This window comes from Mesoplodon mirus, assembly GCF_964341445.2.
Source record: "Mesoplodon mirus genome assembly, chromosome: 8".
Taxonomy (NCBI): Eukaryota; Metazoa; Chordata; class Mammalia; order Artiodactyla; family Ziphiidae; genus Mesoplodon; species Mesoplodon mirus.
The window spans coordinates 14,167,951-14,192,974 of record NC_138984.1 but is presented as its reverse complement, the minus strand read 5'-3'; the positions used below and the strand labels follow the sequence as shown (position 1 = coordinate 14,192,974).

The 25,024-nt window shown below is 35.7% G+C and overlaps 1 protein-coding gene across 2 annotated transcripts in view; it reads right to left on the bottom strand.

Moving 5' to 3' along the window:
- The window catches only part of CUL3 (cullin 3), a 105,856-nt gene that overhangs the window by 36,705 nt on the left and 44,127 nt on the right, over nt 1–25,024 (bottom strand). For both annotated transcript variants that reach the window (XM_082629755.1, XM_082629756.1), the window contains 5 exons: nt 8,840–9,000; nt 7,726–7,840; nt 5,376–5,604; nt 933–1,078; nt 17–193 (listed from right to left, as the gene is read on the bottom strand). In XM_082629755.1, coding sequence (XP_082485881.1) covers nt 17–193; nt 933–1,078; nt 5,376–5,604; nt 7,726–7,840; nt 8,840–9,000 — 828 coding nt within the window. The remainder of the gene's footprint in view (nt 1–16; nt 194–932; nt 1,079–5,375; nt 5,605–7,725; nt 7,841–8,839; nt 9,001–25,024) is intronic.

Here is a 25,024-nt window from a genome sequence, read left to right as displayed (position 1 = left end):
ATGCATTAATACTTACCCCTTTGACTCCCTTTTTCAGCTTATCATCAATAAATAATGAGAGGTATTCAGGGGACCTGGAGTTGAGGTTGAGAAAATACTCAAAGTCACCCGCAATAGTTTGTTTAAAGAGCCGGTCGTTATTAAACGATTCCTGGAGGAAGCGATCAAACCTACTCTTCAGATCCAATAAGCCCTTCCAAATAAAAACAAAGAAACTTAGGATACATTATAATAACTTTTCTATAAACAATACATGTGTAACTACACATGTTTAACTTTGCTGGTAATAAATGTACGCATTCAGTGTTAAACTTACAGATTCTATATTGCTATCTTCAAGCCTGTATCTAAGCCTGTTAAAAATGTCAGTGGAGAGAGAGTACTCTACCTTCCATTTATGTATTATTCTATTAAAAGATGAACCAAAGATTCTCCTCACTTTTTCTCCCCACCTTCCTCTATCTTGACTGAATGGGTGAGCCTGAGAGAAAATTAGCTTTAAAAATACATAGAGAAAGCTTATTAAAATATGAAAAACTTGAGTGCATAATGTATTTGTTGTACTGCTTGAAAGCATAATATCTTGAACCAAAAAGTCACTAAAACACAGTTATTTTTTCTTGAACACACTAAGGTAGTATATGAACACTAAAGCATACAAAAAAGTAGAAAGAACTTTCATTTTTGAGACTATTTAAATAAAGACTTCTTCATCAGACAAGCTAATAAATGAAAAGAAGTGGCTGAGTTTATATCCCTGATATAAATGTACATGCTTTCCAAAATTCTAAAATATTTAGGATAATTACATATTAATTTACCATTGGAAAAATTAAGTCAGAAATACATACTACATAGCTTTGTAAAAGTGAACTTTTTAAGCACTTGTCAAAATTACTTTATGATAAAGAGAATCTTCTGTATTTACTTACCTGGATATAGTCAACAGGATTCTTTCCTTCTCCTTCCTCAGAAACAAGGGCTTTACCTTGTTCCCTCAAGTAGGAACTCATACACTCACACATCGTTTTCAAACCATTTGGCACACGACTAAATAACTTGTACATGCAAGCAAGGTCTGCAATCAGAACGAACACACAAATTGGCTACATTAAAAATTAAGAAAATAAATTTGAATCTCTGTTCATGCTGATTTGCGATACTTAAAGAAGCTATTTCTCCATTATGATCATTTGCTGACCACATGAAAAACTATAAAAAAAAAAAAAAACCCAGGAAAACAGGGGAAAAAAGGCTAGTTAATGGTTATTATTGCAATTTACAAAATACGTCTTACAGATGAGATACTTTAAAAGCATCAGTAACATGTCATAGCAAATTTTAGTTTACATGGAAGAGATGTCCAAACAGAATAGTCACAAAAAATGACAACTGAAGTTTTTGAGTTCCTACATAATTTAGCCTATATAATTCTAATCTAGAATCTAGTTAATACTGCAAAACAACTATCAAAAGGATAACTTTAACTGTCGTATAATTGGCAGTTAATGTAATAAGGAAGAAATTTAAAAACCAATTAAAGTCTTACAGATAATTTTTAAGTATATCTATCTCAAAAGTTCAAATGACAACCATGACAACAAAATAAAATTAAATATACTAGGATTTATTTCATTATACATCATGGTAAAATTCATGTGAAATTTACAGCATAAATTCCTATTATTTAATATTTTCCTCAGAGCAATCCCTAATATTTCCCAGGTGTTGACCTAAGCCAATATGTATATTTTAAAAATTGGTTTATCTCACTACATCGTTTTTATTTAGAAGGAAAACTCTGGACTCTACTTTTTACAAGATTAAAATGTGGAGTTAAAATACTGCTTTTCCATACGTCTAATTTATCTATGAAATAAGAATTTACTGGGAGGCTATAGTGTCAAAACTTTACAATGATAATAAAAAGGCTTTATGATTGAGAACTTTTAAATATGGAGTTAGTACAGCAGTTTCTAAATCAGTGGCTGGAAAACTGTTTTCTGTAAAGCACCAGAGAGTAAATATTTTAAACTTGTGGACCATATGGTCTCATTTACAACTACTCGATTTTGCCACTGTAGCCATAAAGAAGCTGCAGATAATACATAAATGAATGGGCATGACTGTGTTCCAATAAAACTTGATTTATGGACACTGAGATCTAAAATTTATATAATTTTCATGTGTAATGAAATATTACTCTTTTGATTTTTTTTTTTCAAACAAACTGATAGTGGGCCAGATTTGGCAGACAGGCTATAATTTGCCCACCCTGGTCTACATTTATAAGAGCAACTTAGATCTTAAAACTGAAGTTGTATGTATTTTAAAGATACCTGGACACAAGTTTTACAAAAAGGGCTTCAAAATTTGTTTCAATGACTTTCAAAAGCAAATTTCATTAAAAATGCTTTCATCAATAATATATGTCCAAAATAATCTACACACAGCAAATCTTATAGTTTCTCACATTTGTTATAAATTACAACCAAGTTTCCCATGTTAAAAACAAATATTACAAACACAATAATTTATGAACATATATACTACAGTAAACTTGGCATATCAAATAGTTCCCAACTTTGTCTACTTTGTTCCTATGTTGTTACAGTTTTGCTTAGTCACATGTATATTTAACAGTATGTAAATTAATACAATTTCATTATATGTAATTCACTGTATATAAATGTATGGCTTAGTGGAGAATGTGAAAGAGAAAACGAAAAATATGCATCATTCAAAAATTAGATATCATTATTTCTATATACACTTCATGAAACAATAAAATGATACCATTCAAACTTAATTTCATAATGTTATCTGCATTTAATTATCAATCCAATTCATCCTCCATTCATGGTGGGAAAAAACTTTTTCACTTTCTGATTTATGAGATATTTGGCTTCATAATGGTGAAGCTGTGTCTCTGACATATTCTTGACATACTGCTCACGAGCAGGGCCTAGCATAATTAAAGATATTCTGCAATTAGGTTTCTAGTGGAAAGCCAGGAAAACTGAAGCCATGATTTTAAAATTTAATTTAGAATCACAGAAAGCTGCTTACTTGTGGAGAACATTAAGTACTAAATAGAAATTATGGTAAGTGGCTATTCTGACACTCCATTATTTATGCACTTATTAAGCACTTGCCATGTGTTAGGTATACTTAATGCCTTTAACACAAGTCTCCATGCAGGTTACAGTTACTACAATTCAGGTATGCTCAACAACCTCCCCATCAAACATTTCCTAGCCTCTAAACTCCAAGCCCATTTCATCTCCCCTCCTCAACAACCCCCACCCAAGGTGACTAAGAAAGCATTAACTCAATAACTGAACAGTACATTAGAAAATTGAGGGCTTCCCTGGTGGTGCAGTTGTTAAGAATCCGCCTGCCAGTGCAGGGGACACGGGTTCGAGCTCTGGTCCGGGAAGATCCCACATGCCGTGGAGCAACTAAGGCCATGCGCCACAACTACTGAGCCTGCGCTCTAGAGCCCGCGGGTCAAAACTACTGAGCCCGCGAGCCTAGAGCCCGGGCTCCGCAACAAGAGAAGCCACCGCAATGAGAAGCCCGCACACCGCAATGAAGAGTAGCCCCCACTCACCACGACGAGAGAAAGCCTGCGCACAGCAACGAAGACCCAATGCAGACAAAAATAAATAAATTTATTTAAAAAAAAAGGATAGATTCTCATTTTAAGTAAAGGAAAATGCTTTTCATAAAGCCCTATCTGCCAGGGATCATGATCAGGGTCATCAAACTATAGCCCATGGACCAACTACAGCCCATGGACTAACTACAGCCCGCTGCTTGTTTTTGTATACCTCACAAACTAAGAATGGTTTTCACATTTTTAAATGTTTGAAAAATAAAAATCAAAGTTTTACAGGAACACAGTCAAGTTTAATTCGTTTGTGTTACTTTCTATGCTTACTTTCTCACTATTACAGCAGAGATGAGTACCTTACTGTCTGGTCCAAACAACTAAAATATTTATTATCTGGCCTTTTACAAAAAAAGCTTGCCAATCCCTGACAGACCATAGGCATCCAGGAGCAGCTTATTTTAGAAAACATGATAAACATCTTTAAAAATCATTTTTGTTTTGCTTTTTGCTTTTATAAAAAAAGGTTTACCAGAAGGGTCTTTTAAAAAGTAACTTTCTCTAGTTTAATAAAAACAACAAATTTACATACAACTTTTTAGGAACTTAGCACATTTATAGAAATATAACCGTCTGAAAACACAAGGCAAAGATTCCACTAGAGAAAGAATGGAACACCCTCTCTGCCTACCATCTTTGTTTTCCCTTCTCTTACATCCTCCTCTCTTTTAAATTATTAACTTAAAAAAATTTTTTTTCCATTCCCTACCTATGACATGACCCAACAGGCAATATGTATTTATTTTATAAGAAATACATGGCTAAAATATTGCTAAGACTTCATCTAAGAGCACCAAATTTGTTTATTTTTTAATACCATATCAGTGACTTATCCAGTCATAGTTTTAAAGAAAACCTTCAGAAATTAAGGAGGAGGACAACATGACTATTCTTTACAATTTCTCCTAGAGTACTTGTTACAAAATAACATTTTAGGAAAATCAGGTAAATAGCCAAGAAGAGTAAATGTTACAGTTATCTCCAACATGTTTACTTTTAAGCAATTCTCCTTTCTCCTCTTTCATTCTATAACAAGATATCCAATCTACTAATTTATCTAAGTATGTCAACTTGGAGACACATATTTTTGCATTTCTGGTACCCTTACCACAACTAACTCCCAAAGAAATGCTTACAAAAATTTTAAGATTGGAACTTCAGATTATAAAAGAATCACAAAAACTACAGGAGAGTGTGTGGGAAAGAAGAGTCTAAACACCCTGATATAGAAATATAAAGTACAGGAATAGGTGAGGAGATCATTGACCTTATAAATAATATTAATCATCTTCTTTTTTTTAAGCTCTTTTATTTTCTCCTCTACTCTATTTTTTTTCCCCCTTTGGTGCGCCGTGTGGCTTGTGGGATCTTAGTTCTCCAACCAGGGATCGAACCTGTGCCCTCTGCAGTAGAAGCACGGGGTCTTAACCACTGGACCGCCAGGGAAGTCCCTAAACTTACCTTTTGGGTTAAGAAAAACAAAAAGTGAGGAGACTTAAGATGAAAGAAGAAAAAAAGCCACTTGATTCACTAGGAATATCTAAAATCCTCATTAATATGTGTAAAGTAACAACAGTGATAAATTAATGACAAACACCACAACTTCTTGAAAACTGACATTCATAAACTACAATAGGAAAAAAATACTGAGAACCTGGAAGAACTATAAGAATTTAATTATTTTTCAACTGCTAACACTTACCTTCTGTCTTTCCGTTTTTCAACATATGTACTAGCCCCGAATTCTCCATTTCTACTATAGTTTTCATGTGCTTGGAAATGAGTTCCCTCTCAACCACCTTTACAATTGGCTCTTCAGTTGATTTGTCAAGGCAGTGCATCACTCGTTCTATTTCTTCATTAATTCTAGCTTCTACTTTCTTTATATATACTGAAGCACTGTTTTCTGCTAAAAATTTCTGGCTTTCCATCTGCAAATAAGAAGCATGATTTTTTTTTTTTTTTTTTAAAAACACAGAAGCAAAATGTGCTTCTGCTTTTAACTGGGTTTCTACAGTTTCTCATAAACCAAACTAAATATCCCAAGCACTATTAACATTTTATATACTGTCTTATTATATATATATATATTCATATAGTCCGAATTATACCCTTTAAAGCATTACTTACATAAGAATTAATTAATACATTATCCTTAAGCAGCGTTTTTCAGACTTTGCCAGCGTATTCCAAATAGCAGAAAAAGTAAGCACACGCCAGTGAAGATCAAAAGTATAGAATGAAGCATCTGACCCCAAGTGAGAGTGGGAAATTCTTCTTTGATTTGTTTTATTGTAAAATTATGCCTAAAAAGATTCATCATGTTTATCATACAGTTTTGCTGGCATACTGGTAGTTACTAAAGTCCTCCTGCCACCCCACTCCCGCTCTCAAAGGAATATATATAAAGTTTGAGAAATAGAGCTTTTGAGTAACTATTAATCTTGTCTTCTAACACCAGCCTTAGAGAAATTCCAGTAAATTTTAAATGTTGGCTCAACTGACTTCAATCTCATAGTAAAATTAACAAATATATCTAAGAATTACATAATAGACGATGTATTAATATAAATTATGTACAAAATTTAATAACATTTCCCATTCTCTTAATAAAAAGTAGCTTATACCAAATGTACAATGGATGGCTAGTGGGAAGCTGCCGCATAGCACAGGGAGCTCAGCTCGATGCTCTGTGACCACCTAGAGGGGTGGGTCAGGGAGGGTGGGAGGCAGGCTCAAGAGGGAGGGGATATGGGGATATATGTATACGTATAGCTGATTCACTTTGTTGTACAAGAGAAACTAACACAACATTGTAAAGCAATTATACTCCAATAAAGATGTTAAAAAAAAAGCAGTTTAAAATAATCAAGTTTCTAAGAATAAACATTAACACACCAAACAAAAATCTTGGTGAGACCGTCACTTCACTGTTAAAACTGTATTTTATATATACACACAGATGTATACATATGCCACTGCAACACACTTTGGGATCCTGACAATTAATCATCTACTGGTATTTCTATACTGTAATGAAGGTAATTAAAACAAATGCAAACGTCAAAAACGTTGCCAAAAATATCTAGAAGTAGTTGCTGTGTTACCAGAAAATAAAGCCTGTTTCCTACATTATAAAATTAATAGTTCATGAAGTATGGTCCAGGCTCACCAGTACAGGCCACACAAAACTTCCTGATGATTTCTGAAAAGTGGCCTGGGGGTTACGCCAATCCAAAAGACACCGAAACCCACTGAGTCTACTTCTATACTCATCCAATGGCTTCTACAAATGATGTACTGTAGAGCTACTGTAACGTTCTATTCATTTAGTTCTTTAAAAGGTTATTACTAAAGTTGACCAGTAAAGTCTACTTTAGCAACACTACAAAGCTCCTACTATAAATTGCTCAGATAGTTGAGGCTTTCAGGAAGAATGCCCTATTATCATGACCTTATAAATATTGTCTTATCATTTGTCGTAGTACTCAGTCATTGTTATTATCATTTCATTACAAAATAGTACTGGTTTAGCTTTACTTTCAGCAACGTAGTTGATTTGGGGTTGTATATACTGCTGCAAATTTTTATCAGCTGTACTTACTGACTTTTAATTTCATAATCAACAGCTCTTAAGACATATATATGCCTTATGGGATCATGCATATATCTATATTTATTTTACTAGTAACTTATATTACCAAAAAGCCTGAATAGTGAAACTTCATTGGTGATGTACTGCCTGTGACTCTATGGTAAATAATTAGTAACATATAAATATAATAAAATTTAAGGTTATTTCTAAGTTTATATGTTTTATACATATAATTTTTAAAAAATCACGTGTGTAAGTCCAACCTCTTCGACTTATTTTCAGACAGTTCCTTCACTGGAATGTGAGACTGTGGGGTAGGTGTGCTGAAGGGTGTAATTTGCACCCTCTTCCCCAAAAGGCCTCAGTACAAAAAGGTCAAAATGCTTAAATTACTAACTATATTCGGTAATTTTAAGAACATCTTAAAAGAGTATTTATTTATATCTTCACTGATTACCTGAAAAAACTCTGCAGACATTTCCAAAAAAGGAGCCTCAAAATCTTCTTCATAGACTGATCGTCCTTCGAGACCTAAAATCATTAACATCTGGCAAGCATTTCTTATTGCGCCTCTGTCAAAAGAAGTTAAACCACTTGATAATAAAAACACATTAAAGATTCATGTAAAAGATGCAGCAGAAGTAGCTAGAAAGACTTCCAGAGCTCGTTTTTTTAAACCAAAGTGACCAACCTCCCATAAGCAACTAATTTATAACATAAGGATTTAGAGTAATTTTAATTGGAAAGCATATCTTGACTGCACAGCTATTTATCTCAAGTTGTTCTCATGCTGTTGTAACTTAGGATTTTTGAAGAAAATATGTTTAAAATGACTAAATATTCCTGTGTATTTAAAAGCACAAAAAGAATAAACAGCCTATCAGGAAGCAGGGAGGAGAGAGGGAGTCTACGGCACTTGACATGGGTACAACGCAGTTACTCCTAGGCACCAAATGGCTTTTGGGCAATCCTGACCAAGCACCAAAGCTGAAATAAAAAGAACTTTACAAGTCTTCCTCTAACAGCTGCTTTGAATACAAAGCAGCAAAGAGAGCAGTCTTGCATGTTTCGAGCCACTCTGGCTGCAGTGTCACAAAAATGGCACTGCGACAATGTTTGGGGGGGTGGAATATGACTTAACAAAAGGAGTACAAGAGTTCTTAGTCATTTTAGACTATGTTCAACATTTTTTTCTTCAAAGACCTTAAAAATAAATGCTAGCCAAAAGCCCTTTTAAAGAAGAAAAAAATATATTATCAAATAGCAAAAAAAAAAAAAAAAGCCAGCATAAAAAAAAATACATAAAAAATCAAAAAGAAGACTAATGGCTGATTTGCTTTTTAAAAGTATATTCAATAAAAGCTTAGGATGGTTTCTTCTAAAAATAAATGTGTGCTTTTTAGTTACAATCTAGCTAACTTTGTTAACTGCTGATATAAGGTTTTTGAGTATTTTCATAATATGCTGGACAATCAAACTTTAATTTACTTTAATAAAATTAAGACAGTGAATCGGTTCTCAAGATATAACCACTAAAAACCAAAACCCAAAGAGTAAAAAGATTATTATACCGGTCTACAACTTCTCCTTTCCGCTCTCTGGCAATCATATCCAACAGCGTTTGTCGTAGGTGATCCCTAATACACCCGTAACGTACAACTTGATCTCGAAAAATAATTAATCCCAAATTGTAGACATTCTCCACATTATTTTGTTGTACGTACACACGGTCCTGCAGTTAAAGCAAAATCATAATATAAACATTAGTATAACTCTTGCGAACATAAAAATAATCCTTTTGAGTTACAATAATAAAGGAAATAAAATTCCAAAAGTGGTCAATTTTGCAGGTGAGAAACACTTCAAGCAACATGGAATTTTCTAGTACCTCCCAAGTTATATAAAAGTTATATATAGTAAGTCCTTACAATTTACAATTGCTACTGAAACAATGGCTATAGGCGGTTGCCCATTTACCCTAAGAAAAAGGGAGGAAAAAAGCAAGCACCCCACCCAGGGAGAGAGGCAAGTCAGCAGAAAGCAGAGGAGAAAGGCAGACAGCAAGGCAGGCAGAACTTCCTTTCTCCCAAAGCCATACCATGCACAAATATGGTTCTTATTTTCTTAAACACTGTACCTGAAGACCATATTCTTTAAGTAAAATTGAGAGCTGAATGAAATACAGATGCATGTGACTTAAGCTGACTGTGTACTGGTAAATGTTAAAAGGTTCTAATGCTTATAACAGAGCAGCATTCAGTATTACATAATTAAACCACCCCTAGCTGCGGCCATTTCAGATTATTTCCTGGTAGTCATCTAACTTTCAAGTTCTTACCAACATGAATACTGGTGTCTCACTTAATAGAGTACAGATAATCCAGAATTACTGGCCATAAAAGTCCTATTTTGTGAAATATTTTAAGATCTGTGTTTACACCAAAATACACTGAAATAAAACTACTGTTCTTAATTCACAAAAGGATTAGTAACAGAATTCCTTTCTGTTCTTAACCAGGACCTCTCCGGGCTTTGGCGGGTCTGTGAACTTCCCAAAATTTTTAAATTATTGTGTGTTTGTTCATACGTAAGTATTCTGGAAAGAGTCCGTAGCTTTCACCAGATTCTTAAAGGCATTTGTAATCCAAAAACAGTAAGACTCACTGCAAACTGTGATCTCTGAACTTTTAAAGGAACACTGTTAATACAAGCAACACCAAATAAAATACAAGGTAAACAGGAACAGAAGTTCTACCATATTAGTATTAAATGGTCCTGATCGCCTTTCTAGTCAATTTTTACTAAATTCTCCATGAGGAGCACTCTCTTCACAGACACTATCCTCCAACTTTCATTCATCTCACACAATGGTACATACCTAATGGCTACAAGGAAAGCTGCTCTCTTATCAGCATTGTTGGTGCTCACTTTCTACATTTTATATCACACTTTTCAAATCCTGACAGCAACTTCAGTTAAGTTCAAAAATTTCATTGATGACTTCTTCAATAAATTCTTGAATTTCACACTTCCTTCCTCAAGATCTTAAATTCTGAGTTTTGCCCTGACCGCATCCTTCCTCCTTTTTGATGGCCTCACTGTTTTCTATGTACTGAAGCTACTCTTTACTCTCATGACCTTCAGGTCCAACACTCCCCACCCTCCACTACCATCCTGATTCTGGCTTACTTTTCAGCATAAAACAAAACACATTCAATAAAAACTGGCATAAATCTAATAATTTATAAAGCAATGAGAAAATAATCACTCCAATTACTGAGTAAATTATTTATAAATTTGATTCTTACAATTTTGATTATAAGTTTCTATGGTACAGATTCTGTACCGAATACAGAATCACTCTTACCCAATGCAATCAAAACCAGTAACAAGCTAGCTAAAGTGGTAAAAGAGGAAAACTATTACACACACACACACACACACCACCAGCACCTTAAACATTTTAATTTAAAACATATAAGCATTCACTGAGATAAAGACTTTTTCTTTGATCATGAGTCCTGTGATTAGAAGTCAACGCTGTCTTTCTCACATATACCCATACATCATAAATGTCTAGCCTGTCTACGTTCAGTTTCATTAAGATGGCTAATGACCAGAGACAACTGTGAAGCAATGTAAATGGCCTTCTAGATTTTTACAATTTCCACTCCAGTCTTTTAAATTACCAAATTACCCAATATTTAGTGATTTGCCTTTGTCAAGTCTTTGCAAAACATTCAATCTAGTTTGCCAAATAACAAGTTTGTTTTTCGTACTTCTATTGACTTACACAATATAAAATGATGTAATAACAAGAAGTACAACTAGCATAAACAGGCTTGAAAACAAATACAACTGACTCTCAGTAAGCAAAGCTCAACTGACAAGAGCAAAACAGAGAAGATACACTGAAAAGTAGTGGAACAGCACTGAGAGAACTTTGCATCAATCACGCTGTTTCACAGCTAGAACAGAAAGTACTGTTAATTCAACTGTACGATATGCCTCTGTGACATTCAGCACATCTTGTGGGGGATATATAACATCACATACATATGATATAAGCCAACTTAACACTTAGTAGTGTCTACTAAGACACTAACCTCTTTCTTAGGAAACCAAATGTTCTTAATTTAGGCTAAGAGAAATGTCAAAGAACCAAGTCGGATTTTATTGTTTTTGGTGAAAGGCAACTACTTTTAAGAATTACAGAACAAAAGACACATGCAACGTAATCTTCAGAGTAAACTAAGAGTGTTAAAGTGAAAAATGTTTAACGTTTTCCCCTTTTGGCTTTATTGCAGTTATATGCTGTAAAATTCACTCATTTTAAGAGCATGGTTCAATAACTTACAGTAAATTTCTATATTGTGTAGTCACTGCCACAATCCAGTTCTAGAATATACTTCCATCACTCAAAAAAAGAAAGAAAAAGGAAAAAAGAAAAAGAAAAAAATCCCTCCAGCCCTTCCGCAGTCAATCTTCACTTCCAGCACCTCTGCTTACTCTTTCTATACATTTCCTTTCCTGGACATTTCACATAAGTGGAATCACAGAACATGTAATCTTGTGTCTGATTTTTCATCAAGCGTAAAGTTGCTAAGGTTCATTAATATAACATATATTAGTATTTCATTCCTTTCTTGGGCTGAAGTATTCCATTGTATTGGATATGCCACATTTAGCTTATCCATTTATCAGTTGATGGATATTTGGGGCTGTTTCCAGTTTACTGGCCGTTTCCAGTCTACTATGAGTAATGTTGCTATGAACACTTGGGTACAATCTTCTTGTTGGACGTATGCTTTCATTTCTCTTGGATGGATTTCAATGAGTAGAAGTACTATTGAGCTATATGAAAATTGCCAAATTGTTTGTTTTCTAAAGTGGACGTGTCAGTTACAGAATTTTTCGGATTATCTCCGGCTCTACCATTAACTGGTGGTGTGAACCTGAGTAAGTCATTTACCCACTCCAGTTCCGGGTAACATAAAGGGCTGGTAAAGACAGTCTCTAAAACTCTGATTTCCTTTGAAGCTAAACTCTCTGATCAAAAATAAGGGCTTCCCTGGTGGCACAGTGGTTGAGAGTCCGCCTCCCGATGCAGGGGACATGGGTTCGTGCCCTGGTCCGGGAAGATCCCACGTGCCGCGGAGCGGATGGGCCCGTGAGCCATGGCCGCTGAGCCTGCGCGTCCGGAGCCTGTGCTCCGCAACGGGAGAGGCCACAACAGTGAGAGGCCCGCGTACCACAAAAAAAAAAAAAAAAAAAAAAAAATTAACATACACTAGGGATCAAGACACATTTCAATATTACTCCTTCCCTTTCTGTTATCAGTCTCCCCTGGCCTGGGTTACTCTCTTCTCAATCCTAAACACAGTGATGCTATCACTACCAAAGCAGGTGAGTCTATAACCGTATTGGCCTATAATATCTGCTATCTTAAGCCCTGTGGCAAAAAGACAGAAGGAGAGCCAGGTGCAGCTGATGAGTTCTGCAGGCATAATGCATATGGGAGAGAACAATGTTTCAGAGTAAAAGAAGCCAGGTATGATGGGAACACATGGTTGGAGTATCTGAGCAAAGCATAGAAAATTTACATCCATGGAGGATGACTGGAGATAAGGGAAGTACAGATGTTGTAGGATAAAAGCCAATCCCTTGTCTTTTAATGTGAGACTGTCAAGGTGTATAATGATTATAATTAAATGACATAATATTAAGAAAAGCTGTTAACCCTGAAATATGATTATAGATACCAGAGAGCTAATAAATAGAGAAGGGAAAACCTGCAAACATGAGTATAGCTACTTAAATGAGTAATACCAAATAGTCATTTATATTGTTTGGTACATATGATTAATTACCATCAAGTAAAATAAAAGCTATACATACATACATCTGAGTGTTTATGTGTGCGTACATTAAACTAATGCAGGTACACATTCACAATAAACTTGTGATCTGCAGGTGATTATTAAAATATTTGCTGAATGAACACGCTAAATCTTCTGTTTACTGTTTATCAGCACTACCAGAAGGAATTCAGCCTGTGGGTACACAACAGCCTTTCATAATAGATTCTAAGAGGAATCTCTCTTTGTTAAAAAAATAAGTGGTTACTACCAAATGTAAGGTAGATAGCTAGTGGGAAGCAGCCGCATAGCACAGGGAGATCAGCTCAGTGCTTTGTGACCGCCTGGAGGGGTGGGATAGGGAGGGTGGGAGGGAGACGCAAAAGGGAGGGGATATGGAAACATATGTATATGTATAACTGATTAAATTTGTTATAAAGCAAAAAAAAAAAAAATAAGTGGTTAATTTTATGTAATACAATATCAATTTAGCTCTAATCATTTAAATCAGTGGAGAACTTTTTATTTTATATACCTTTCTATGTGAATATTTAATTTGACCAAAAGGTAGTTTGTATGAGTCCAACATTAGTCATTTAACTATTGAAGAGAACTCAGCAGAGATAGAAAGTTGGTGGTTGCTTCTATTTGCCTTTTGAAAGCCAAAATACAGGCATTTTAAATATAAAATGTTCTGAAAAATCCATTTGAAAGCCTCACGTCTGGATCAAACATTAGCTTTACTAAAGGGATGTGAGTTTCCTAACTACAGAGATAAAATTACATTTAAAATCTGTTTATGGTTCCCTCTTGGGAGATGCTATTCCTAGGCAAAGCAAACCTTTTCCCCTTAACTGATGGCTTCACCAAGACACCTAATCTACCAAGATACCTAAATATTTAACTACTATATGAGAGATCAAACTCAGCATGCAAAAGTATTCTTAGGTGTGTCAAGACACACTATGAGAAAATATAGATTTTATGAAAGCTAAACCTGTGCAAAGTCAGGGAGTGACTGTGTAAGTGGGCTAAAAAGCTTCATGACTCAGGGAGTGGTATTTAAATAAAAATAAAACAACAAAAATTTGATAATGAACCTCAAAAAATAACTCTTACTACTTTATCCACAAGAAATGGTTCGGGAAATATTTTTAACCAACAGTCATTGTATCACGAAAAAGCAAACTAGGATAAATGTGTACTGGGCATAGGAATCAATGATGCACCCAAGGAAAGGACAAATTATAAGCTCTTTCATCAATATCACTCATATCTAGTGTCTCATTTGAACAATGTTTTCTTGTAAGATTAAATAGGTATTTGGGAAGCAAATTCTAAAACTAACCTTTGGGTTACATTCAACTCTGAACACTCAGTACTACAAATATAAATACAATAGTCCTTTGTCTCAATTATTTTTTGAGGGAGTTTGTTACAAAATTTTTGCTTCAAATACCAGCAGTTCAGTACTTTTAATAACACCACTAATGAACTAAGGGCAGTTATGGATTAGTACTCATTTATCTACACTTCCCTCCTTGATCCCACTTATGACCAATGGTAGCTATTTATTTAGGCAAAGACCACTTTTTAAATTGAAGTGAATAGCTCTGAAAGTTGGTTTATGAAGCACACCGTCAAGGAGCTTAATTAAACTTAAATAATTCTTCTTTCACTTTCTTGTCCTCAAGGCAAGAAGATCTATAACTGTTTTCGTTTATCTTTTTTTAAAAAAAAGAGAATAGAAAAGCGGCAGGAGCCCGCATGCTGCAACTAAGACCCGGCGCAACCAAATAAATAAAATAATTAAATAAATTTTTTAAAAATAAAAAAAATTTTAAATAAAAAGGGTAAATAAATAAATATAAATAAAAACAGAATTACCATATGATCTACCAATTCTACCATCTAGGTTTATACTCAAAAGAGTCAAAAGAAGGGTCTTAAAGAAATATTCATACACCCATGTTCATAGCATTATTCAAAATAGCCAAAGGATGGAAACAAGCCAAGTGACCACTGACAGATGAAAGGATAAGCAAATGTGGTATAGCCATACAACTGAGTATTATTCAGCCTGAAAAAGAAGGGCAATTTTAAAAATTGATGCAACATTGGTTTATAACATTACATACATTTCACGTGTACAACATTATATTATGACTTCTGTATACACTACAACGTGCTCACCACCAAATGTTTAGTTTCTGTCATCATACAGCCAACCCCCTTTTTACCCACCTTGCCCTGCCCCCATCTCCTTTTCCCTCTGGTAACCACGAATCTGTTAAGGAAGGGAATTCAGACTCAGGCTACAACATGGATGAAACTTGAGTTGCAAAAGGACAGATACTCTATGATTCCACTTATATGAGGTAGCTAGAGTGGTCTAATTCATACAGAAAGTACAATGGTGGTGACCAGGGAGTGGGGAATGGGGAGTTATCATTTAGAGGGTATCAAGTTTTAGTTTTGCAAGATGAAAATTCTGGAAATGAATGGAGGTGATGGCTGTGCAACAGTATAAATGTACTTAACACCACTGAACTAACTGTACACTTTAAAATGATTAAGATAATAAATTTTATGTTATGTGCATTTTACAACAATTAAAACAAACGAACAAATACTGTTTAAAAGCATCAAAGAGCACCAAAAGCAACCTGGACTTGCGGGGCCCGGATTCTGGAGAAAAGACAAGTATACTGACAGAAGCCCTACGTTCACCTTCACTCGTTCCCTTGGGTCATTTGCTGTATTTGGAGGACTGGAAAGAGGCCAAGCAGAAAGTCACAGGTGGGCTGGCTATCAAGCAGCTAAGACTTACGAGGCAAAAGTCTGAAGAAGAGAGAAATGTAAAGAAGAGCCAGAAATTCTGCAAGCAATTTTCACTGAGATGTTTACTGACACATCACCTAAGCGTGGATGAGACACCAGAATACCAAATAGAAAGCAGCACTGGGAGACTAAAGAGCTGAACAGAGACTGCTGGCAGACTTGCAGTAGAGAGAGACAAAAGCTGGTATCTCAAGGCACAGTAACTGTGTAGAGTGAACCAGTAAACAACTCAGGCTTTTAACTGAGACCCCAGAAGGGGTTATTTCTTGTGTGTAAAAACATGCCCTGGAAAAAAAGGCAAACTAAAATAGATCAACCTTAACAAAGCCTAAAAGCCAGCTTCAACTAGATCACGGTGATCTTTGATCCTATGAAGGAAAACATCATCATCCAGGGCCTCCACAATTTTTCATACACAATGTTGGAAAAATTACCAGGCCTGTCCCCGTATCAAAACAAAACAAGCACCCCAGGATCAAATGTCTAAAAACTAAGGGGGAAAAGCCCCAGGAAGTCAAAGTATTCTAAGACTCTGATACTATCCAAAAGTGGTTTAAAAAAAAAAAACTAATATAAGGTAAACTATAAGTCAAGGATCTATGTTGTAATCTCTAAGGTAATCCTTAAAATAATAATAATAAAAGTATATATAAATAACAGGTAGTGGGGGAAGGGGACAGGATAATAAAGCATACTTGATTCACCTAAAAGGAGGAAAGAAAGCTGAAAAAAATCAAAAGAACAGAAGACAAACAGGAAAAAAACAAAACAGTAGGATGGGAAATATAAACCCAAATACATCAGTAATCACATTAAATGTAAATGAATTATATGCTTCAATTTAAAAACAAAGATTATCAGATAGGTTAAAAAGCATGTTATTATATGGTACTTACAAGTGACACACCTTAAACAAAGGACACAAAAAGGTGGAAAGAAAAGGATGAGATGAAGTTTGCCACGCAAACATTAATTGTAAGAAAGCTCATATAGTAACACTAGACAAAGTAGTCTTTAAGCAAGAAGTATTACTAGTGATAAAGAAGGATATTTCAGAAAAATAAAAAAGTCGATTCAATAGTAAGATAAAACCCTAAACTGATATTCACTTTGTAACAAAACCTCAAAACATATAAACTAAAACAATAAACAAACAAATCAAATCTGAAGATTTTAATATTTCTTGGTAGTTGATAGAACAAGCAGACAAAAAGTTTAGTAAAGACATGGAAGATCTGAGCTTGATTAGTAAATCTGACTAACTGGTATGTTTACAACACTTTATCCAACAACTGCAGATTGAAAAACTGAAATTAACTGAAATTAAAAACTTCTCTTCAAAGACACCACTAAGAGAAAAGGCAAGCCCAAAATGGAAGACACTACCTCACAATACATGTATTATTTGACAAAGAACATTTGTCCAGAACATGTAAAGAACTCTCACAAATTACTAAAAAAAACAAACCCCAGAAAACCCACATTTAAAAAAAAATGGGCAAAAAAAAATTTGTGTAGTTTAATTTATGTTATATATCAACAAAAGTGTTTCTAAAAAAATTGAAGAGGACTTTCAAATTAGTTTAAGGCTAATATAGTATCAAGTGGTTAGAATAATTGCTACAGTATCTAATATTTTTGCTGAGTTTCTAAGTGTTCTAATAATGATGGTTTTAAATAACTTCTGATGACAATTAGGTATCTAAAGCCTTAGAAAGTCACTTCTTCAATGAGAATTTTATTATCAACTTCAAAATAGAAAATGAGAAAAGAAACAATACTAAAGAGTTCTAATATGCCTTGATAGCTTACATCTGGATCATTGATAAAATCACTGTTCTTAAATTAGGCTTGGGAAACCAGGGTTATCTGCCCAAATGGGATGTCCACATCATAAAACTGCCCAGTGATAGAAGAAACTGGAAAAATGAACACAGTTGTTTAGAATATAGTGTCTGATACATAATACACAGTCATTGTATACCTGCTGAATGAATGAATTTATCCACATAAGCACAAAGGTGAATGAATGTTGGCTCAACTCTGTGTAAATAAATTATCATATATATATGATATTACACAAAATTATCATACACACACACACACACACACACACACACACGTATATATATGGGGACCAGTCCCCTTTACGGACAAAAGTTTCATTTCCTTTCCTACAGCAAGATATGACTGCACCACCACAGGGCCTACCTCTGGCTGAATTAATACTTGCCTCCCTAAACTCAGTCATAGACTGCTACATAATCAGTACACAGAAACAGTTCATAGGGCATAGTAATCAAGGTGTTTATGGCTCTATTAATTTGTTTGAAAGAGGAGCTAAAATGGATGGCAAGGAAGAAATCCTAATTATCAAGCACAATACTCTTAACCTTTACAGTATTTATGATGTTGCCCTAGTTTTATTTTTACATAAAGGGCTAGTACCTGGCTTTTGACCTAACCATAAAAAGATGCCAAGGTATTATACTGTCAGTCACAAATGCAAACACTAGAGCACATATGGGGAACCTGTCTTGCACAGACCTTTCTTGCAAAAGCAGTAAGTAAATATATTGAACAAGTGTGAAGCTTAACAGTCCCAAAGCCACTGGATCCTATTTTCTTCTAAGATGTTATTTTGAAAACAGAGAAAGTACCAAGAAGACTCTTAAGCAACCTACCTATGTTCTTCCAGAATACAGCTATTTTCAAACTTTTCTCAATATGCAATCTAGAATACAGTAAAGAAGTATTTTGTGGAACTAAAAGTATCAACATCTACGAGAGAAAAAACAGACTCACAAATTCTGTCATCTCCACGTTCTCATCCTGTCTTCTGATCTCCAAGGACATACAAATCCTTGGTAGCTTCAGCAAACAGCTTACATTATTTCTCTCAACTCTACTCCTTGACATCTATTACCTTTGGTAACTGCAACTTTCATAATAATGACCAATCTGACACACTCCTTACAGACGCCTAAATTTTCATCTCCCATCTTATCAGGATTCCCTTTACCCACATATTGATATGGACAAACCTTGAGACTCATCATAGAAGACATCAAGTGTCCCTGGTATTACAGACCCTCTTTCCTCCCGCCTCTCCTCGGTTACACTTCAACTGCTCTGCATTCTAACTGGACCTCCAGGTCTACTGATACCTGACACCTAATACTTCTGTTTCCTGGGACCTTGTGATTCACTTGCCTGCTTATTAAACAGCACAGATCCACGATCAACAATTTTAACAATGCTACTATCTTAGAATTCTTCCCCATACCGAATAAGCCAAATTATATCAGTAGGTTTTCCTTAGTTTTTGAATATTCTTCTCTGAGACTGCTTAAGTACCTCCGAAAAAAGTACAAATGCTGCTGACTGCCTCCGCTATACAAAATTTGTGCCAACTTACCCTGAATTATCCCCTCACAATTACAGATGATCCACTTATTTATTTATAGATAGTTGACCCCAGCACAGGGGATATTCCAAACTTCCCCCATGTGTTAGTTTCCTATCATTGCTGAAGAAATTACCGCAACTTTAGTACCTTACTTATTCTCTAACAGTTCTACAGTTGAGAAGACTGAAAACAGTTTCACTAGGATAAATCAAGATGTCGACAGGGCTGGTTCCTTCTGGAGGCTCTGAGGGGGGAATCCACTTCCTTGTCTTTTTCAGCTTCCAGTAGCCACCTGTATTCCCTGGCTACAGCCCCTTTTCCATCTTCAAAGCGTTATCACTCCAATCTCTGCCTCTGTCATCATACTGACTTCTCTTACTCTGACCCTCCTGCAACCCTCTTATAAAGACCCTGCACTTCTACTGGGCCCACCAGGATAACCTAGGAAAACATCATCTCATGATCCTCAACCTAATCACATCTGCAAAGTTCCTTTTGCCATATAAGGTAACAATCCCTAGGTTCCAGAGGTTAGTCATGGGCATATCTGGGGGCCCATTACTCAGTCTACCACACTCCTCAACACCTGACATGCTTCTGTCACCCATAACTGATGGTCCCACCTTCTACTTTATTAAGGAGACCAAGAGCATCAGAAGAGTTCCTCAGCTTCTTTCCTCGTCACAAAGTTGCTGCTACATCCCACTTCACCTCTTCACCCACCATCCTTGATGACTTCCCATAGAGCTCAAAGAAGAGGTGACCCTCCTTTCCTGGGTCAACTCTCCACCCCAGGACTTTGAATTTATAGCCTCTAGTCTTTAAGGATAACCTGCAATCGTACTATATCTTTGTTTTTTGTGAAAATGACTGGGAATATAGATAAATTCAAGTAAAAACATGAAAATATCTTTGAAAATAACCAGTTTTATGCAGAAAATTCCTCTATTAACCTTCTATTAGCCTACATATCACAATAGGAAATGCTTTCCTATATCTTTTGACATTAATTCTAATTGCTCAAAAGTAACCTACAGAATACCATCCATAAATTTAACTCTCCCTTGATACTGTATTCATTTTATAGTTTAAGGGGGGGAGGGAAATGAACTGAATATTAATATACCTGTGGATTATTCTGATAATTAAAGCTATTATATAACCTATAACACATTTTCTCCATAAAATAATCAGATCTTTCCCCAATCATTAATCTTTTAAACAATTAAAAAATTGAAAAGGAGGGCTTCCCTGGTGGCGCAGTGGTTGAGAGTCTGCCTGCTAATGCAGGGGACACGGGTTCGAGCCCTGGTCTGGGAGGATCCCACATGCCATGGAGCGGCTGGGCCCGTGGGCCACAGCTACTGAGCCTGCACCTCTGGAGCCTGTGCTCCGCAACAAGAGAGGCCGCGATAGTGAGGGGCCTGCGCACCGCGATGAAGAGTGGCCCCCGCTTGCCACAACTAGAGAAAGCCCTCACACAGAAACGAAGACCCAATACAGCAAAATTAATTAATTAATTAATTAATTAATTAATTAACTCCTACCCCAAACATCTTCTTAAAAAAAAAAAAAAAAAAGGAAACTTATACTAAGTAGGCTCAAACCAATCTTAAAAGTTTAACATGTTAACTTTTCTTAAAGAAAAGAATGAATTAAAAATAAGAAACAAACAAAGCAGAGATTACAAACTCCAGCACCTTCAGGGGCAAAATACATAATGCAAGTCTCAAATGTCAGAAAGGGGTATAGATCACATGTTCCATCTAGAGACATGTACACTTTTCTTTCTGGAACGCTGAACCTGCCAACAACAAAGTGAGTGGGGACAAATTGTGACCAACGGCTGCCTCCACGTAACCTGTGATTGATTCCATTTCCACTTTCAAGAGTCAGTGTGTCCCATGCTATCTATATACACTGAGGCTCACGCAAGGCATTTTAGATACAGACACCTCCTTGTTAGAGATAAAGTCAACTAGCTGAGTAGGAGGGAGGTGGGAAGACAGTGTAGCATCTTCTCTCCTCCCTCTGAGCCTGAGATCTAAAATTCCAACAGTTAGAGTCAGAATTCATAGGAAAGAGAAATCTGTCTAGAAACCTGCACACCTCAGGTGCATGTCTTATCTAGCAGGTAAAGTGATCTGATAAGTCTGAATTGAGGGTAAAAATCTTCACAGAAAATAATGCAGATGTCAACAGAAAAATTTTTTTTGATCTTTGGAAAATTAAAAGCATTTATTTATCTTGACTGAAGTACTGGTTACAAAGGAGCACACATGTGTCAAAAATAACTTTATATACTTCAGTTTTGCACATTTCAATGTATATAAATTTTACCTTAATTTTTAAAAGCACTTATTTAACTAAGCCCAGAATACTACACATAAAAAGGAAAAATAAAGAGAATGAAGGATGAAAGAAGTCTACCTTATAGAACATGAAGATACCTTATCAACATTTAAATTTCTCTCTGAATCTATAACTGCATATTTTAATAAGCATTTTGAAAAAAGCATGATATATTAAAAAAGAATGTGCATATTAATTCAAAGATGTATGTGAGTGCCTTGTTTGTGCAGGGAGTTGTGCTAGGTGTTGGAGACACAGTGGTGACACAGACATCCCCGCCCCAATAAAGTTCAGTCTAGTGAGGAAACGAGGCACTAAACAGTTGTTAATAATGATAAATGCTACAAAAGGAGTAGTACCGAGTACAGTGAGAGCAGCTGGTGCCAGTGTGCAGTACACAGCATGAGTCAGGGAAAGCTTACCAGAAATTTAAGCTAAGACTTAAAGGATAAGTAGGAAAAAAAATCACATAAAGGGAGGAAACATTCTGGAAACATATCCAGACAGAAGACGTGTGAAAATTCCGAGATGAGAGAGAAGGACTTCAGCAGGGCAGTAACATAATCATGTGCTTTAAAGTAATAATTCTAGAGCAATATAAAAAAGAGGATAGAGGGGAGCACAGTGAATGTTATATGACTAGTTACTAAGAAATGAAGGTGCTTTGGTCTTAGGTAGTAGATACGAAAACAGAGAAATTTCAGGTTCTAGAAATACATGATGTAGGGAGAGAGGGAGGAGAAACTGACAAGAATAATTCCCAGGTTTCTGTCATGATCAGATGGAATGACACCGATTATGAGCTCATTTGGAAATGCCAAGTTTGAAGTACCTCTCAGACAATGAAGGGAGCCACCAACTAGATAAATGAATTTACGAGTCTGAAGCTCAGAAAATGAGGCTGGAGACATAATGTGGGAATCACCTCCACAGAGGCACAACAGAGAGCTAAGGTAAGCAAATAACAGGTACCAGGAGAAGGAAGCCTAGGACTTAAGCCCCAAGAATGCCTCTCTTTTAAAGGGCAGAGGAGAAGGAAGAGTGACTGAGAAGAAACAGAAAGGTAGGAGGCATACCAAGGGAGTGTTTGGTCACAGAAATTAAGAACCCAACGTGTTAGAAGACGAAAAGGTAGTCAACTGTGCCAATGCTGCTGGAAAAGTCAAGGAGCATGAGGATTAGCAGTGAGCTTTGCTTTCAGAGATGCGTAGACGCGGTGATCCTAGTAAGAGCAAGAATGAATAGAAGAGTTGAGATAGAAGTGTGACTAAAACATATTCAAAATGAATAAAAGATGAGAAAAAAGAGATAGCAAGTGTCAACATTTCCTATGAGACATTTAGCTGTGCATGGCAATGAGAGACCCTGGGAAGCAGTGCAGGGGTCCAACCGAAAATGTAGTAGGATTTTATTTTGAGGATGCCAGTGACCTGAATGTGTCTAATGCTGATGAGTAAGACCAGTAAAAAGGCAGAACCTGAAAATAATTCTGTTTTTTGACAAAGCAGAAAGAAATGAGATTCTTAGCACAGGTGAAGAAATGGCATTTGATAGGTGAGGAAACACTGCCCTCCATTAAAATGGGAGGGAAAAAGAGAAAAACAAAAGGGGAGAAAATATAGGGAAACCTGTAGATTCAGAGGCAAGAGATGAACCCAGCTTCCACCTGATGCTTTCTCCTTCTCTCTGAGAGGCAGAAGGCAAGACTGTAAGAGTAAGGGGACCAGCAGGATAGCTGGAGGTTTGAAGAGAAATAACTCTTTCAAAGTGGTGGAATGAGCTGAATAGAGAAAGAATGAGACTACTGAGCAGTGTGGAGGGCTGACTAGAGGTTTGCGAAAATGGACAAATAGTGGCACTGAGCTACCCTGTGTGAGGTTTCCCAAGTGGGGTTTCTACCAGCAGAAGCCCAGGAAAGGCAAGTTGCTGGGTTTATCTAGGGTTGTGGTACTACCAGCTGGGTTTGATGAAAAGATCATGGGAAATATTAATACTAGTTAATTTTTACTGAGCACATTACTATAGTCCAGGCCATATAGGTGCTTCATATGAAAGGAGCGGCTCCTTTAAGCCTCATGGCTACTCTACCCAATCAGCACAATATTATTTTCATTTTATAAATGAGGAAGCTGAGGAATGATAATTAGTTCCTTGACTATGGTCACGTAACAGCCAGGATTCAAGGTCTGAGATTTCATTTGCCCCCCCAGCCAACAAAAAAAGTGGTACGTGTGTGTGCTGAAATAAAACAGAAATTTTAAAAACAGCATGGTATAAAAAGTATATAAATAATTTAAAAATACTCCTTTTATCAATAACGTGATGGACCATGAAATCTCAAGTAATTTTCTATCTCAGGGTTTGTGCTGGAATTTAAAGACTCACCAAATCCAAAACTTAAAGAGGACAGCAGTAAGTTAACTTATTTCACATTTACATCCCAGACATTATATGTTTTCACATGCTATCACATTTACCTCAAAATGTCAACATAAAATGAATCTATATCCTGAAGAGGAAAATGAAGCTCAGAAAGGCTAAATAATTTGTTAAACGTTTCATCAAAACCCTGAAAAATGAAGTAGCTTCTCCTTGACCCTCTTGCCACTAAGCCCTATAAAACCTGGGGTAATAGGTCTGATTGAATTCACTCAGCAGAACAAAAAACTTTACAGCTGTTTGCTCTCATTGGAAATTCTTTCCAAACACTGCTTTATTCTACCAAGTAAAAGAAACCAGGACACGCTCTCACCATTACAACTAATAATCAAAACTAAAGAAACTGAAAATAAAAATTCGAAAAGCAGAGAGTAAAATCTTAGAAGAAAATCATTATGTCCAATTCTCAAACATAAACAATGAAGTAACAAGTTATTGGGCTTGATGATTTCGCAGACACAATAATTAAGCTTGATGAATCTTAATAATCATACTAAAGTTAAAAAAAACCTGAGAGTTTAATCTCCTTGAAAGCTATTAAACAGCCTACCTCAGGTCCATGTTTTCCAAATTGTTTTGATGAACAAGATATTTTTCTTGAATGATTAAAAAAGAGTAATACTAGGTGAAAAAGGCAATACATATCTGAAGAATTTATATATATACTGCAAGGACTTACAGTCCTTGTAAGATTGGGAGAGATTTATTATTAGGAGTGATAGATGGCAGCTATTGCAAATATATTTGTATTAATATGACATCCCCTGTAACTGAAGATATAAGGACATTAGGGTTTAAAAACTTGCAGGAGAATGAATATTCAGCTTTCATCTCTCATGTTGTCACTCAATCACCCT